At 41.2% G+C, this 15,890-nt stretch overlaps 1 protein-coding gene across 2 annotated transcripts in view; it reads left to right on the top strand.

Annotated features, from left to right (window-relative positions):
- The window catches only part of SLIT3 (slit guidance ligand 3), a 415,965-nt gene that overhangs the window by 350,533 nt on the left and 49,542 nt on the right, over positions 1-15,890 (top strand). For both annotated transcript variants that reach the window (XM_080995211.1, XM_080995210.1), the window contains exons 27-28: positions 3,002-3,090; positions 14,494-14,633. In XM_080995211.1, coding sequence (XP_080851337.1) covers positions 3,002-3,090; positions 14,494-14,633 — 229 coding nt within the window. The remainder of the gene's footprint in view (positions 1-3,001; positions 3,091-14,493; positions 14,634-15,890) is intronic.

Here is a 15,890-nt window from a genome sequence, read left to right as displayed (position 1 = left end):
CCAAAAAGTAGATCAATATTAATTGAATGAACTTCCGTAAGCAATGGATCATAAAGTTGGTGTAATACAACTTTTTAACTCTTTCTACTGTGTAAATGAGTGGGAAACCAGAATAAAACTCTGCTTAGACTTGATAGGGGTTGGATGCGTTGAAGTCCCAAAGTCCTTGGCTGTGCTGAGGACTTGCAAAGATTGTAAACATACGAAGCTGCATTGTACTGGAACAGACAATTGGTCCATCTAGACCTTAGGCACGGGTTTTTCCCAGCCCCATCAAGACCTTAGGCATGGGTTTTTCCCAGCCCCGCCGCTTGAGATTTAGAGATGCCAAGAAATTGACCCTAGGACATTTATGTATGCAAGATGTGTGCTTAATCTCTTCTGAAGTTTGATACCCTTCTCCATCTACTCTAAAACACTTTGTGCATCTAAAGTGCCACACAGACATGGTCATCCATTCAAACACATCTCGGGGAGGGGGTGTCCAAAGAGCCCCTTTGGCATGTCCATGTTATTCTGTACCCTCACTAAGTTTTTCCCTATTTACTTTTCTTCAATTTCAGCTCCTTGTGTCAGAGGCCATTCTTGAACTTAATCTGGTTTTCAGGAGTGGCTTTTCAGATTGTATAAGAGGGTTGTTTATGAAAGGGGGGTTCAAAAATACCTCTATGAGGCCATTTTCATATTTACCAAAATATTGATATGTTTTGGAAACTAATAAAAACCATTTATGCTGTAGTATTGAGAGAAATTTAAAGTAAAATGGATATAGTTGTGTTCAAACAGGAAGTCAGATGCATTTGAATTATGTCAGTCATGTCAAGTAGTGGTGTAGAATGCTGATTGTACCACTTCTTCTTTCTAAGGTTAGCAATGCAGCCACTGGGCAACAAGTGGCTATTGTAAGATCCCCAGGTATTATTTATTATTACAACTTATACTTCATCTTTGGGAGAGTCAAGATGCCAATCAATGACTTTATGCTTTCTTTATATCTGTAACTGAATTTGTTTGCTTGTAAGAAATTCATAGCTCAAGGGGAACTACTCCCAATTATGGGTGAGACAGAGAAATCCTGTGAGAGCTCTCGTGTCTCCCTTGTGAGATGTACTCTAGCTCCACACCTTTCTTAGGTGGTTGAAATTGCATACAAAGCACATTCCCAAAACATCAGATTCAAAGCACTGCTGCTCTTATAAGCAATGCAGCCATTTAACAATGAACTCAATTTCCCTGATGCACTCTGTCACATTCTTGCATTTGCCCAGCAAAGGTTTCAGAATGTTATCTTTAGCAAGAAAGATCTTATCAAATCCAAGCCCGCTTTTTGTCCTCAGTAGATTGGTGATGAAATGTGTGAAAATGTGGCAGCATAAACTGGATGAAATGCTTGCCCTGATAGAACAATTACCTTAGTATGATGTCAGTTTCCTCCCATCATTTTATGCCAATAAGCATTAGTGAAGCAAAATCTATATATTTATGTATAGTACTGTCAAGCCATGTGTATAACAAGGGTGGGGAACATCACACCCAGGGGCTGGGGCTGGGGCTGGATGTGCCTTCCAGGCCTCTCTATCTGACTCTTGGGTGTCTTCCCAAGCCACACAACCTCACCAGCCCTGCTTTCTACCCCACCTTAAGTGTTTTTGCCTAGCTGGAATGTGTCCTTTGATAATATTTATCACTTATTTGCATGGAGGACCGAGAAAAGTGTGTTAGTGTGTGCAGAATCTAAACTACTGTATCTTCACTACTCACTTCATTTTGCCTCTGGCTGTGCCTATCATTGAGATGTAGCCACCGGAAGGTGGCCCTTGAACTGGGGAAAGTTCTCTGTTCTTGGTGCAAAGTTTAACACTGCTTAATGCTGGAGAAATCAGATAAAACATTTCTAGCTAAGATATAATCAGCCTTTTATCTTCCTTTGAAGTTATGCTTTAAAGATACAACATTGAAAGTATCTGAAGAGCAAAGAAATTTAAGCTTTATCTGGTGTTGTATGCAAAATGCAGTCTCCTTGACTTGCTTTTAAAATTTATTTATTCATTAATTTAGTGTAGGTTGTTGCAGGTGTCCTTTTGTGTGTATAAATGACACATTTGATTACATAGGCAAACATGCCAATCTGACAACAGTTTAATAAGCTTTGATTCCACAAGGATAGTTAGGTAACCACTAAGCAAAGCAGCTTGACAGAGGTGTTTGTCAACTGAAAGTTTGCTTTTAGGTATAAACCAGGGGTCAGCAAACTTTTTCAGCAGGGGGGCAGTCCACTGTCCCTCAGACCTTGTGGGGGGCCGTACTGTATTTTGAAAAAATATATATGAACGAATTCCTATGCCCCACAAATAACCCAGAGATGCATTTTAAATCAAAGCACACATTCTACTCATGTAAAAACACCAGGCAGGCCCCACAAATAACCAAGAGATGCATTTTAAATAAAAGCACACATTCTGCTCATGTAAAAACACGCTGATTCCTGGACCATCCACGGGCCAGATTTAGAAGGTGATTGGGCCGGATCCAGCCCCTGGCCTTAGTTTGCCTACCCATGGTATAAACACTAACTTGCTTGGTATTTTTAATGAATTAACTCTGCTACAAAGATAAAAGTCAATAGTACATAATGCTGCTTTGCTGAGATGTTGTTTAAGTTACAAACATTATGTATCTTGCCTTATGTCTCATATATATTCATTTCTTATTGCTTATGTTTGATACTTTACAAGTGCATTACTACATAGGAAGCAACTATCTCTAGGTGATAAAATAACTATATTTTCGATTCCCACTTGACTATTTCTTCTTCTCTTCTCAAAACCCTACTTTAAGGAAAATGCTTTCAGTGAATAGGACTGGATGATCTCTTTCTGAAGTTTGCATCCTTTGTGTCTCTCAATGAGAAAATGCAGGCAAGGGAGATGAGAATCAGCGTCTGCATCAAAGATAAAATAGGACTAACCATTTTACATGGACTTTTTGTTGTTGTTGTTAGGGTCGAGACTGCAGTACTCCTATTAATGCCTGTATTCAGAATCCCTGCCAGAATGGAGGCACTTGCCATCTTACAGACAATGGATTCAGGTAACTGAAAGCAAATTGTGTTAAAACAAAGATAGTGGATAATGCAACTTAGCTGTCATTATTGTGAAACAGAAAAGGCTATCATACAAAAACGTCCCATAAGATAAAATTGTGTTAGGTCATTGTGGCGATCACACAGGGCCCCCGGACGTTTGACGGTCTGTTGACCCTGTGCCACCACTGTGATTGCTTTATTCGCTGCCACCACCCCGTTTCTCACAAGGACACACGGAGTCCAGACAGTTGTTAACATTAACAAATAATCAAGTTTATTTTTAAATGCAGGAACAAGCGTATAGTTTCAGTTAATTTTTCTCTTGTCAGTTTCTTAATCTTAGTTCCTAACAACTCCAAACTGATTATTCCAACTATCTATCTGACTCAACCTAACAATGCCTCTCACGCTCTCACAATGCAACCCGACCAACCCACTGCCTATTCCTCCCTCTTCCTTCTCCAACTCCCAAACCTCAACTAACTTTCAAAACCTCCCACTCTAACTTTTACTCCCCCCTTGCATTCTCACTGGCCAATCACATCACACTCATTTTAACCCTTTCCTTATGACCCATCTAGGAGGCAAACGTCACAGTCATGAACCAAGTAAACCTAAGCATTTTGTTCCATTGTTTTGAATGGGTGTGTTAAGCACATACTTAACTCTCCCATTCAAAACAGTTGGAATCACAATACTTAACTTTCAGCTGGATCATCACCTCAGTTTGATTTTACTGTGACATATTTTCCTTTAAAATGGGCTACCTTGTTATGACAGACTATGTTAGGTTCTTGTTATGGAAAGTGTTTGAACTGGAGATGCTGGTGAAACTCATTTGTCAAAGTTTTTGATAAAAGTTATGGGGACTCAGAATATGTGATTTAAAGAAAAGGGAGACATTAGGCACCACAACCTCATCACAGAGTTTCCCCCCAAGAACTATTTAAAGAGAAAGGGTTTGGAAATTGGGGGACAGGTGGGTGGGAGCTCCGAGGGCCTTCTGGCGGTTCCCTCACTGCGAGAAGTGAAATTACAGGGAACCAGGGAGAGGGCCTTCTCGGTAGTGGCGCCCAGCCTGTGGAACGCCCTCCCATCAGATGTCAAAGGAATAAACAACTATCTGACATTTAGAAGACATCTGAAGGAAGCCCTATATCGGGAAATGTTTAATGTCCGATGTTTTACCATTTTTTATATGTGCTGTAAGCCACCTAGAGGGGTTCGCTCTGATTGTTTAGAAATACACAATCGCTTTGAGGTCCTCTCCCCTAGCATGGAAGACGAAGAGCAGACTCCATTTGAGGATCTCTCCCTCATTACAGTCGATCAGGTATATGAAGACGAGCAGCAAAGTCAGTCCTCAGGGAATGTGCAGGCGACCTTGGAACGGACAGCTCACGGAAGAACCCCGACCAAACCTAAGAGGAGGCGTGTAGTGGTGATAGGGGATTCCCTACTGAGGGGAACAGAAGCAGTGATCTGTGGGCCTGACAAGATGTCTCGGGAAGTGTGCTGTCTCCCCGGGGCTAAGATCCAAGATGTAACTGAACGACTGCAAGGAATCATAAAACCCACTGACAAATACCCCTTCCTCTTGGTTCATGTGGGAACCAATGACACTGCAAGCAATAGCCTCCAGAAGATCAAAAGAGACTATGAGGCTCTGGGCAGGAAATTGAAGCAATTAAATGCACAAATTGTCATCTCATCTGTCCTCCCAGTTGAACGACGTGGCCCAGGGAGAGAGGGAAAAATAGTGGAAGTGAACAGCTGGCTTCGCAAATGGTGTAAACAGGAACGGTTTGGATTCTTAGATCACGGACTGCAGTTTCTTGAAGATGGACTTCTGGCAAGCGATGGGCTGCACCTCACAACGGTTGGGAGGAATGTTTTTGCCAAAAATCTCAGAAACCTCATCAGGAGGGCTTTAAACTGACTAATGTGGGGGAGGGAGACAGTGCTCCTGAAGGTAGGAGTCTATCAATTGATGAAGATGATCATCCAAATGTCATAGACCAAATGGAGCAAACAGCACGCAGACCTAGTGGTGGGAGGAAAAAATCCTTAAATAAGAGACACGGGGGAATGATTAATGGACTTCAATGTCTGTACACTAATGCGCAAAGCATGGGAAATAAACAAGATGAGCTTGAGCTCTTGGTACAGCAAACTAAATATGACATATTAGGCATCACTGAAACCTGGTGGGATAAGTCCCACGATTGGAATGTAATAATGGGGGGATACAATCTATTTCAGAGAAACAGACCAGACAAGAAAGGAGGAGGAGTGGCGTTATATGTCAGGGATGTGTATACCTGTGAAGAGATCCAAGATTTAGAACCTCAAAGCCAAAGTGAGAGCATTTGGGTCAAAATTAAGGGAGAGAAGAATAACAGTGACCTCATTGTGGGAGTTTACTATAGATCCCCAAGCCAAACGGAGGACATAGATGATGCCTTGCTGGAACAGATGGCCAAGCATGCAAAAGGAAGGGAGATAGTAGTAATAGGGGACTTCAATTACCCAGATATTTGTTGGATGTCAAACTCAGCCAAGAGCATAAGGTCAAACAGATTCCTCACTGGCCTTGCAGACAACTTCATTGTCCAGAAAGTGGGAGAAGCAACAAAAGGAACAGCCATTTTAGATCTGGTCCTAACCAATGTTGATGACCTGGTTAGTGGGGTAGAAGTGGAAGGATCATTAGGCGCGAGTGATCATGCTCTTCTGAAGTTTACTATACAGCGGAAAGGAGCAGCCAAGCATACTAGGACTCAATTTCTTGACTTTAAGAAAGCCGACTTCATAAAACTTAGGGAAGTGCTGGGTGAGATCCCATGGACAGTAATATTAAAAGGAAAGGGAGTTCATGATGGCTGGGAGTTTGTTAAGAGGGAGATAGTAAAAGCACAACTTCAGGCAATACCAATGAGACGGAAACATGGAAGGTGCCTAAAGAAGCCAGGGTGGCTATCTAAAGAACTTTTAACTGAGTTAAGATTAAAAAAGGATGTGTACAAAAAATGGAAAAGGGGGGAAACCACCAAAGAGGAATTCAAACAAATAGCCAGCACGTGTAGACACAAAGTCAGAAAAGCTAAAGCACAGAATGAACTCAGGCTTGCTAGAGAGGTTAAAAGCAACAAAAAAGACTTTTATGGGTATGTTCGTAGCAAAAGGAAGAACAAAGAAACAGTGGGGTCACTCAGAGGAGAAGATGGTGAAATGCAAACAGGGGACACAGAAAGGGCTGAACTCCTCAATGCCTTCTTTGCCTCAGTCTTCTCCGATAAAGAAAACAATGCCCGACCTGAAGAATTTGGAGCAAATGATTCAGCAGAGGAAACACAGCCCAGAATAACTAATGAGATAGTACAAGAATACTTGGCTAGTTTAGATGTATTCAAGTCTCCAGGGCCAGATGAACTGCATCCAAGAGTATTAAAAGAACTGGCAGATGTGATCTCAGAACCACTGGCAGTCATCTTTGAGAATTCCTGGAGAACAGGCGAAGTCCCGGCAGACTGGAGGAGGGCAAATGTTGTCCCTGTTTTCAAAAAGGGGAAAAGAGAGGACCCAAATAATTACCGCTCAGTCAGTCTGACATCAATACCAGGGAAGATTCTGGAGCAGATCATTAAGCAAACAGTCTGTGAGCACCTAGAAAGGAATGCTGTGATCACCAATAGTCAGCATGGATTTCTGAAAAATAAGTCATGTCAGACTAACCTGATCTCGTTTTTTGACAGAATTACAAGCCTGGTAGATGAAGGGAACGCAGTGGATGTAGCCTACCTTGATTTCAGCAAGGCATTTGACAAGGTGCCCCATGATATTATTGTAAAGAAGCTGGTAAAATGCGGTCTTGACTATGCTACCACTCAGTGGATTTGTAACTGGCTGACTGACCGAACCCAAAGGGTGCTCATCAATGGTTCCTCTTCATCCTGGAGAAGAGTGACTAGTGGGGTGCCACAGGGTTCTGTCTTGGGCCCGGTCTTATTCAACATCTTTATCAACGACTTGGATGATGGACTCAAGGGCATCCTGATCAAATTTGCAGATGACACCAAACTGGGGGGGGGGGGGTGGCTAACACCCCAGAGGACAGGATCACACTTCAAAACGACCTTGACAGATTAGAGAACTGGGCCAAAACAAACAAGATGAATTTTAACAGGGAGAAATGTAAAGTATTGCACTTGGGCAAAAAAAATGAGAGGCACAAATACAAGATGGGGGACACCTGGCTTGAGAGCAGTACATGTGAAAAGGATCTAGGAGTCTTGGTTGACCACAAGCTTGACATGAGCCAACAGTGTGACGCGGCAGCTAAAAAAGCCAATGCAATTCTGGGCTGCATCAATAGGAGTATAGCATCTAGATCAAGGGAAGTAATAGTGCCACTGTTTTCTGCTCTGGTCAGACCTCACCTGGAGTACTGTGTCCAGTTCTGGGCACCACAGTTCAAGAAGGACACTGACAAACTGGAACGTGTCCTGAGGAGGGCAACCAAAATGGTCAAAGGCCTGGAAACAATGCCTTATGAGGAAGGGCTAAGGGAGCTGGGCATGTTTAGCCTGGAGAAGAGGAGTTTAAGGGGTGATATGATAGCCATGTTCAAATATATAAAAGGATGTCACATAGAGGAGGGAGAAAGGTTGTTTTCTGCTGCTCCAGAGAAGCGGACACGGAGCAATGGATCCAAACTACAAGAAAGAAAATTCCACCTAAACATTAGGAAGAACTTCCTGACAGTAAGAGCTGTTCGACAGTGGAATTTGCTGCCAAGGAGTGTGGTGGAGTCTCCTTCTTTGGAGGTCTTTAAGCAGAGGCTTGACAACCATATGTCAGGAGTGCTCTGATGGTGTTTCCTGCTTGGCAGGGGGTTGGACTCGATGGCCCTTGTGGTCCCTTCCAACTCTATGATTCTATGAATTTGACATCACTAAATTCTGAACTTACTGGCACTGATTTTTTTTTCTGTTTTATTTCAATTCACTGTGTGGATTCTGCTGGCAGAAGCAGAACTGCATTCCTACAACCCTTGTGTGTCAAGATGAGAGACTATTATCTCCTGTGCAAAAGAGAAGGCCCCCTTGGAACTTTCTGTTGTGTGGCCTGTGAAAGAAATTATATATTCTATTCACTCCCCCTCTCACCTCCCAGAGAAACATATAAATATATAAGCTCAGCTGCCAAACTTGTCAAATCTTTGCTCTTGTAGAGGGGATTTTAAGCCAAAGTATTTCTCCATATGAAATGCCAAGTGATTTAACTCCCAAGTTCCTGTAGTCACAGACAAGAAAATTATCTTTTGAGTAATGGGAAGGTGGTGACATAAGCCAGGAAATTCACCCTGTTAGGACTGAAACTCCATCCTCACACCCTTCCTCATCCTGCTGTTTGTAGGTAACATAAGGGGCCTAAACAGCAGGTGATCCCACTACTCCTATCTACTGTCATAACATGCTGCCACAACAGTGTCAGCAAAGGGCATGGGATAAAATGAAACACTGAATCAAAATCAAATTTAGGTTTTTAACAGTAAACAGTTTACTCTAAAGTTGTATTTTTCTTCATGTAAATTCCTGGTTTAAGGAACAGCAAACAAAGCTATATGTACTCATTTCACTGTTTTTATTTGCTTCCTCCAGGAGCAACGGTTGATATTTCTGATATTGTTCTGATCCCACTGGTACATATTTTAACAGTTACATTTTTAGAACGTGTTTTTGTGTTCAGGGCTGTAGGGGTTTATCCCAGCATTGCATTCTGAGATACAGGTGACAATAATATCTAAAATTAATTAACATTAATAAATAGATCAGAATAAATACTGATTTCCAGCTAATATCCGCTTATACACTTCTGTGTCAAAAGTTGCCCAGTGAGAAATAAGTGCCACAAATATCAGGAAGGTGCTATATTAGTACCATGCTGTTTTTACTAAGAATGAATACAAACCTACCTTCATACCAGCCCTTCATCATTGCTGAAGCCTTAAGAGTATCAGATAAAATCAAACTGCAGAAAAGCATTTTTATGTACTGTTGATATGAATGGGAAAGGTTTAAGCATGTGTTTAACTAATCCATTGAGATATATGTTACTCACAAATACTTAATTTTAGTTGGAACTTGCCTACTGTGATGAAGTCTATATAGCTGCTGTGCTGAGTGTATATGTTCTTTCTTCAGCTGAAGTGCACCAATGTGCTTTGCATTATTCCAATAATACAAAGTTCACTTAAGGTTTTTTTTAACTTAACTAATAGATTTTGCAGTGTTAATGTTCCGCAGTTGATGGATGAGTTCGGTGTTTATGGGCTATTGAGTCTGTCCAGTTGATATGCAGGTGTGTGTAGTTCTTTAGCCAAGGGGCTCTAAAACATTTGCTGTTTTGAACACAACAGCTGATTTGTAAACTGCAGTACATCTGGCCAGCATTCATCTCATTCAAATACTAAATCACTTGATAGAGCATGCTAATATAGTACATTTAATATAGCCAGCCATCTCAAGTTCTGTTAAGATAAATATATATATATATATATATGTATATATATATATATATATGTTAAAATAAAAATTCTACTAAGATAAAAATATTTTAAAAGTTTATCATTAAGTTCTGTGCTGTTCTGTGCTAGACTGAGATGCATGTTTCTTAGTGAAAATACAACATTCCTCTGCACCTCAAAGGGTTTAGAGTTTGACCCAATGAATATGTTTGAAAAGTGCATGTTTCTTAGTGAAAATACAACATTCCTCTGCACCTCAAAGGGTTTAGAGTTTGACCCAATGAATATGTTTGAAAAGTGCATGGCTACTACAACTTAAACAAAGAGATTGTGTGGTTCCCATTCAGTAGGGAAAATGTGTAAAGAATCTTCAGCCAATTACACTATGGTAACAGAAATACCCTTTCTGGGAAGGAATATGCAGCCATAGTAATTGGTCCTTATTGTGGCTTATGTAGTCAGCAGCTTCCTGAAACCTCCCACTCTAAAGCCTTGTACACACAACTCCATTTTGCCACTATAATTTATGTTATAAATTTCCATAACAACAACAAAAAAAACACCTGCATCTTTCAAAAAATTCAGACCCCACCAACACGGTGATGTTGTGTAAGCTCGGACTCTACGGATTGGTAGCCCAATCAATAAAATATAGCACTGCATGATCCAGCTGCTATAACTTTGTAGAACATATAATCACATCCAGGAATTGGGGAGAGAATATCTCTTCCTTAATCTGAGTTGTTAATACAGCAGTACCTCGGGTTAAAAGCGCTTCAGGTTACAGACGCTTCAGGTTACAGACTCTGCTAACCCAGAAATAGTACCAGGTTAAGAACTTTACTTCAGGATGAGAACAGAATTCGCACAGCGGCGGGAGGCCCCATTAGCTAAAGTGGTACCTCAGGTTAAGAACAGTTTCAGGTTAAGAACGGACCTCCAGAATGAATTAAGTTCTTAACCTGAGGTACTACTGTATGGCATATGTACAGGCCTCCAATCTCTTAATTCAGGCAAGGCCAAACTTGGCCCTCCAGCTGTTTTGGGACTACAACTTCCATCATCCCTAGCTAACAGGACCAGTGGTCAGGGCTGGTGAGAATTGTAGTCCCAAAACAGCTGAAGGGCCAAGTTTGGCCATGCCTGTTTTAATTCCTAACCTCTACTCTAATAAAGTTTCCAACCTCTCTGACAACACATTCAGATTTGATTAATCTTTATGTTTTCTCTGGCAGTTATTTCTCCGTAGCTTATGCTTGCATATGAAATGAAAAGTGTCCCTGAATCTTTTCAGTTAGTTTAAGGCTAATCATGTTTGCCCTCCCTGAAGTCTTAGTGTGTCACACAGAAAGAAATGAGTGGTTTGTGTTTAATGCAGTGTAATCCTCTTGCTTGAGATGCCAGTCAGAACAGACATAATTTTTGCAGTAGCTCTCCCAGCTACATCATTTATTTATTTATTTGATTATTGACACAGACATCATGAAGGAGCTAGACACATTTAAGTGGCAAAGGAATTCCACAGGCATGGAGCCACAACTGAAAAGGTCCTTTCCTAAAGCCTGGTGCTGTGTATTTTAGGCTGTATTGGGACCACCAGGAAAGCCTCATCTGTACATCTCAAGGCATGGGCAGGTATATATGGGAGCAGGACTTTTAGCACCAAGCCAAACAGATTAACTTTTAAAATGGGGATTACCGGTAAATGCATTCAATCCACTGCCCCATCACCCCCGTGGCCACTACATTTTGCATCAATTGCCATTTCCAAAAGCACATTACAATACTACATCTGGAACAAAAAATTGTATAGATTAATGGCTATCTTTAAGGAATAATAGGTCCTATCCAAAAATTCACTTATCCTCACATTAAGAATTATGCCCAAACCTTGCTATATGCTCTGCAGATTCACTTATCCAGTCAAATGGCTTCCTTACTTCCTTGTTTTGCTGGCCATCAGCAGCCATTTCTGGGCAGAAACAATGGAAGGAGGAGGGGAACTAGACTGAATGAATCAAAGAGTAGGAGTGTTGAGACAAATCAGTTTTTTACTTTGTCTTTCTTTTGCTGATTGGCTGCAGCCATTCAAAAACAGGGAGAGAGATTCAAAAAATCCTAGTTTAGAAATATATCAATAGGAAATAATGGTAACCATGGACTCGTTATGTGAACAGTTTCCATGGAACATACTGTGTTCAGAAAGCAGGACCTGCTTGTATTATATTTAAACTGCTTAGTGCTTATTTACAGTGGTACCTCGGGTTACAAACTTAATTCCTTCAGAAGGTCCGTTCTTAACCCGAAACCGTTCTTAACCTGAGGCACACTGTAGCTAATGGGGCCTCCCGCTGCTGCTGCCGGCACACGATTTCCGTTCTCATCCTGGGGCAAAGTTCTCAACCCAAGGTACTACTTCCAGGTTAGCGGAGTTTGTAACCTGAAGCGTTTGTAGCCCAAGGTACCAGTGTATTTATTTAGCAGTTAATCAATCTGGATGAAATAAATAAATAGGCCCTCATTACATATGCCAATAAATAATACTTCTGGTTTCAAAAGTTCCCTCTTCCTTTTCTGTCTTTTTTAAACAAAGATACGGTTCCTGAGTTTATAGCTATAGCTTGAATGTTGTATGTTAGTGATGGAAATGCATATTATTTGAACAGTGTTGTCTTATTGCCAGTCCTTATTAGTAGTATACTGTTTATTGTAAACATCACCTGTTCTAGTCAGAATGTGGCATACAGAAATAGACAATAAAAGAAGCTAGTACAGGCTCCTCATTTTTCTTTTCTTTTCAAATGAAAGAATGAATTTGTGCTCCCAAACTGAGACCTTGTGTGCCAAGTTGCAGCCTAGAGCACATTTTTATGGCTGAGTTATAAAGCCCTGAAAAATGGGGTTTTGTAATGGAAACGGGAGACATGATGAATGGATCACTTTATTTAATTAGAGTTCTTTTATCCTGCTCCCCCCATCCCCTTTCTTGGCTACAAAAGATGCTGTGCCAGCTCTTCCTGTCTTCTCTTATCTGCCTCATGTGATCCTGAGTATCACCAAAGGGTCAGAAAGAGGACGTTTTTTATTGGTACTAATGAGGTAAAAGACAGGCAAAGAAAATATTTCATACTGATTTAGTGTGCTTTAAGTAGAATTGATTCAAGCAGTTTGTTTTCAGTCATCCCTTCTAAAGATATATCCCTGTCCCTTCTAGCTATTATAACCTATGAGTGGTGAGTGTGGGATGAGAAGTGTCAGGAGCTCTTCTGCACAATCAGTTCAAATGGCTTTTATGGTTCTTTTATTATTTTGGGTGCATATGGTCTGCAAGTATCCAAGTTTTGTGTTGTCATGCTATATAGCTGTGTACTACTTTGTCCTTATACTTTTAAAAGAAAAGTTGTTCCTTTTGCTCAGGAGAGACCACTTGCCCCTTTTTTGTTGTTCATGAATATGAAATAAGCAGATACCTTTGACTCCGCAATGTTGGCTTCTACAAAATTGCCTGCCTCTGCTTTTTATTCTTTGTTTGTTCCTTTATCCAGCTACATATTTTATTTACGGTTTTCCCACCTCAGGCTTTTTGCATAGGAAGCACACAGACTCCAGTGTACACAACACATACTGTAGCTTTCAAGATCAGGGATGACTAAATTTGGCCCTGCAGATCTTGCTGAATTAAAGCTCCCATCGTTACCGGCCATTGACCATTCTGGTTGGGAGTGATGGGAGGAACGTTTGAAAGGCCATATGTTACCCACTCCTGTCCTAGAATATACTCAAGTGATGGGCTGTTTTTTTTAATTGTGGTATGTATAACTACAAACAAATTTCATGCTTCTTATAGTGAAACTGTGGTATGTGGATATTTTTAAAAATAAAAAAGTGAACTTCTTAAAATGTTCCAAAATCACATCTTCAAAACATTGCTAAGTCTTTTTTTGTTGTGTTGCCTGTTGCTGGTGAGCTGCTATAGACTTGAGTTAGAAAATAAATAAAACATAATTCAGAATTACTCCTGTTCTCAGTTATTACACAAACATGCATTCACAGTCACATGTAAAAAGATGCAATTAATGTTGGCTACTAATCATACAATTTTTATTGTTTTTTAAAGTATTTTTACCTCACATTTATCTCACTTTTCAGCCTAAATAGGCTCCCCAACCAAGCAGATTACTAAAACAGCTCTCTAGTATTGTTACACACCACCACAATCTCTGAGCTGTGCAACATTCCAGGGGTACCAGGCACGCTTACCAGAGTCTTTGTTTTCTTTTGTACAATAAGGGACAGCAGAGACTTTGGTTTATGATTTATGGTTTATTTACACATATATACAAGCTGAGCCTATTCCAAAGGGGTCCTGTTTCTTCCATTGCTGCAGCCTCCGATTCAAAGAGAGCCCAAACACTGACTCTCTCTGCAGCATAAAACAGACTGCCTGCCTTCTCTTCCCTGCTACATTTCCGCTTGCGAAACAGACACCTTTTTCCCTGTTCACTTACCTCATCACCCACTGCAATTCTGCCCCTCCCTCCTGAATCTCTGGCCTTTTATATCTGCTTTACCCATTTCTGTCTGGTCCAGAGAGTCTCTGTTATTGGCTTTCTGACATACGACCAGCAAATAATTTTGAAGCCTGGCTTATAGTCAGTTTTCTGATGTGGTTATTAGGAACCTTTAGTGCTGGATATTGCTGGATTCTGTCAATAGTTGATATTGGGGACCTTTCATGGGTGCCAACCCTCTTTGTTCAATACTGATGACCTTTAGTGGTCAACACGTGCAAAACTAGTTTGTGCTGTTTCTGCTACCAACTTATTTCAGTCTGAAATGCAAATTAGTCTTCCTGTCTTGTTTACTCTTCTATTAAAAGTTGCTCCTGCCCTATTGGATTTGAGGGTGAAAAATGTGAAAGTAATCCAGATGACTGTGAAGATAATGATTGCGAGAACAACTCAACTTGTATGGATGGAGTAAACAATTATGCCTGCCTCTGCCTCCCTAATTATACAGGTAAGCAAATATATAAAGTATTTGCCCAAGGATCTAAGAATACAAGCCACCAAATCATAACTGCTTATATTCACTGTACAGTGGTAAGAAAATATCTACACTCTTATAAACCATGAAAATGTGAACTGGTCTTGCTACTCTCTGAGCATCAGACACTTAGTGAAAGGCTCCTTGTAAGCTGGAGTATATTACATATCATGGGATTTAATAAGTATCAGGTTTGAGCGGCTTGGTAAGTAAATCTAAAATTTCCCAAACTCTTAAAATGTTGTTTGGGGCCCTTTTGGGATGCTTTTGTAAATGGTTGGCTGGGAAAAAAACCTTACACTTGAACGAAAACTAATTGTAGCTTTTAACCATCTTTCTGCCAGAAACTTGCTGGAGCTCCAAGAGGAGACGTTAGTAACTGATGCTTTGAGTCAGTAGTTCTTTTTGTGTTATATCTATTTTTTTATCCATTTATTTTTACTTTATAGTTTTGCTTTCTATATATATTTCTGTATCTGCAGAAAACAGCAGCAGGAGACTTTTTCAGGTGGTTCGCAATTTAGCGGAACCACCTGTTACATCGGGGCCCAGTACGGGCCACATGATCTCCTGCAATGATTTTGCAAAGTTTTCTGCAGATAAAGTCGCTCAGATTCGGGAAGAGGTAGGCACCACCGTGGGAGCAGGGCCGGGGCGGGAGAGTGCTAGAGTCCTGTCTAGTCAAATTGCATGGGATCAATTTCAATCTGTTACCTCCAAGGATGTGGACAGGGTGCTTGGACGAGTGAAACCAACCACCTGTCTCCTTGATCCTTGCCCATCCTGGCTTATAAAAGCTAGCCGGGAAGGGCTGGGCGATGGGCTTCGTGGGGTGATGAATGCTTCCCTCTGTGAGGGAGCCTTCCCAGACCCGCTGAAAGAGGCGGTTATTAAACCGCTTCTTTAAAAAACATCTTTAGATGCGGCCACGATGGCCAACTATCGCCCAGTCTCAAATCTTCCATTCTTGGGCAAGGTGATTGAGCGAGTGGTTGCTGAACAACTCCAGGCACGCCTGGAAGAAGCGGACCATTTGGATCCCTTCCAGTCAGGATTCAGGCCTCATCATGGGACAGAAAGTGCCTTGGTCGCACTGGTTGATGATCTCCGGCGGGCTAGGGACAAAGGTGAGAGCTGTTTCCTAGTTCTGCTGGATCTCTCAGCGGCGTTTGATACCATCGACCATAACACCCTTCTGGACTGTCTTGAGGGGCTGGGAGCTGGGGGCAC

Source organism: Podarcis pityusensis, assembly GCF_964106645.2.
Source record: "Podarcis pityusensis genome assembly, chromosome: 2".
NCBI lineage: Eukaryota > Metazoa > Chordata > Lepidosauria > Squamata > Lacertidae > Podarcis > Podarcis pityusensis.
This window is presented reverse-complemented; position numbering and strand designations above follow the sequence as displayed.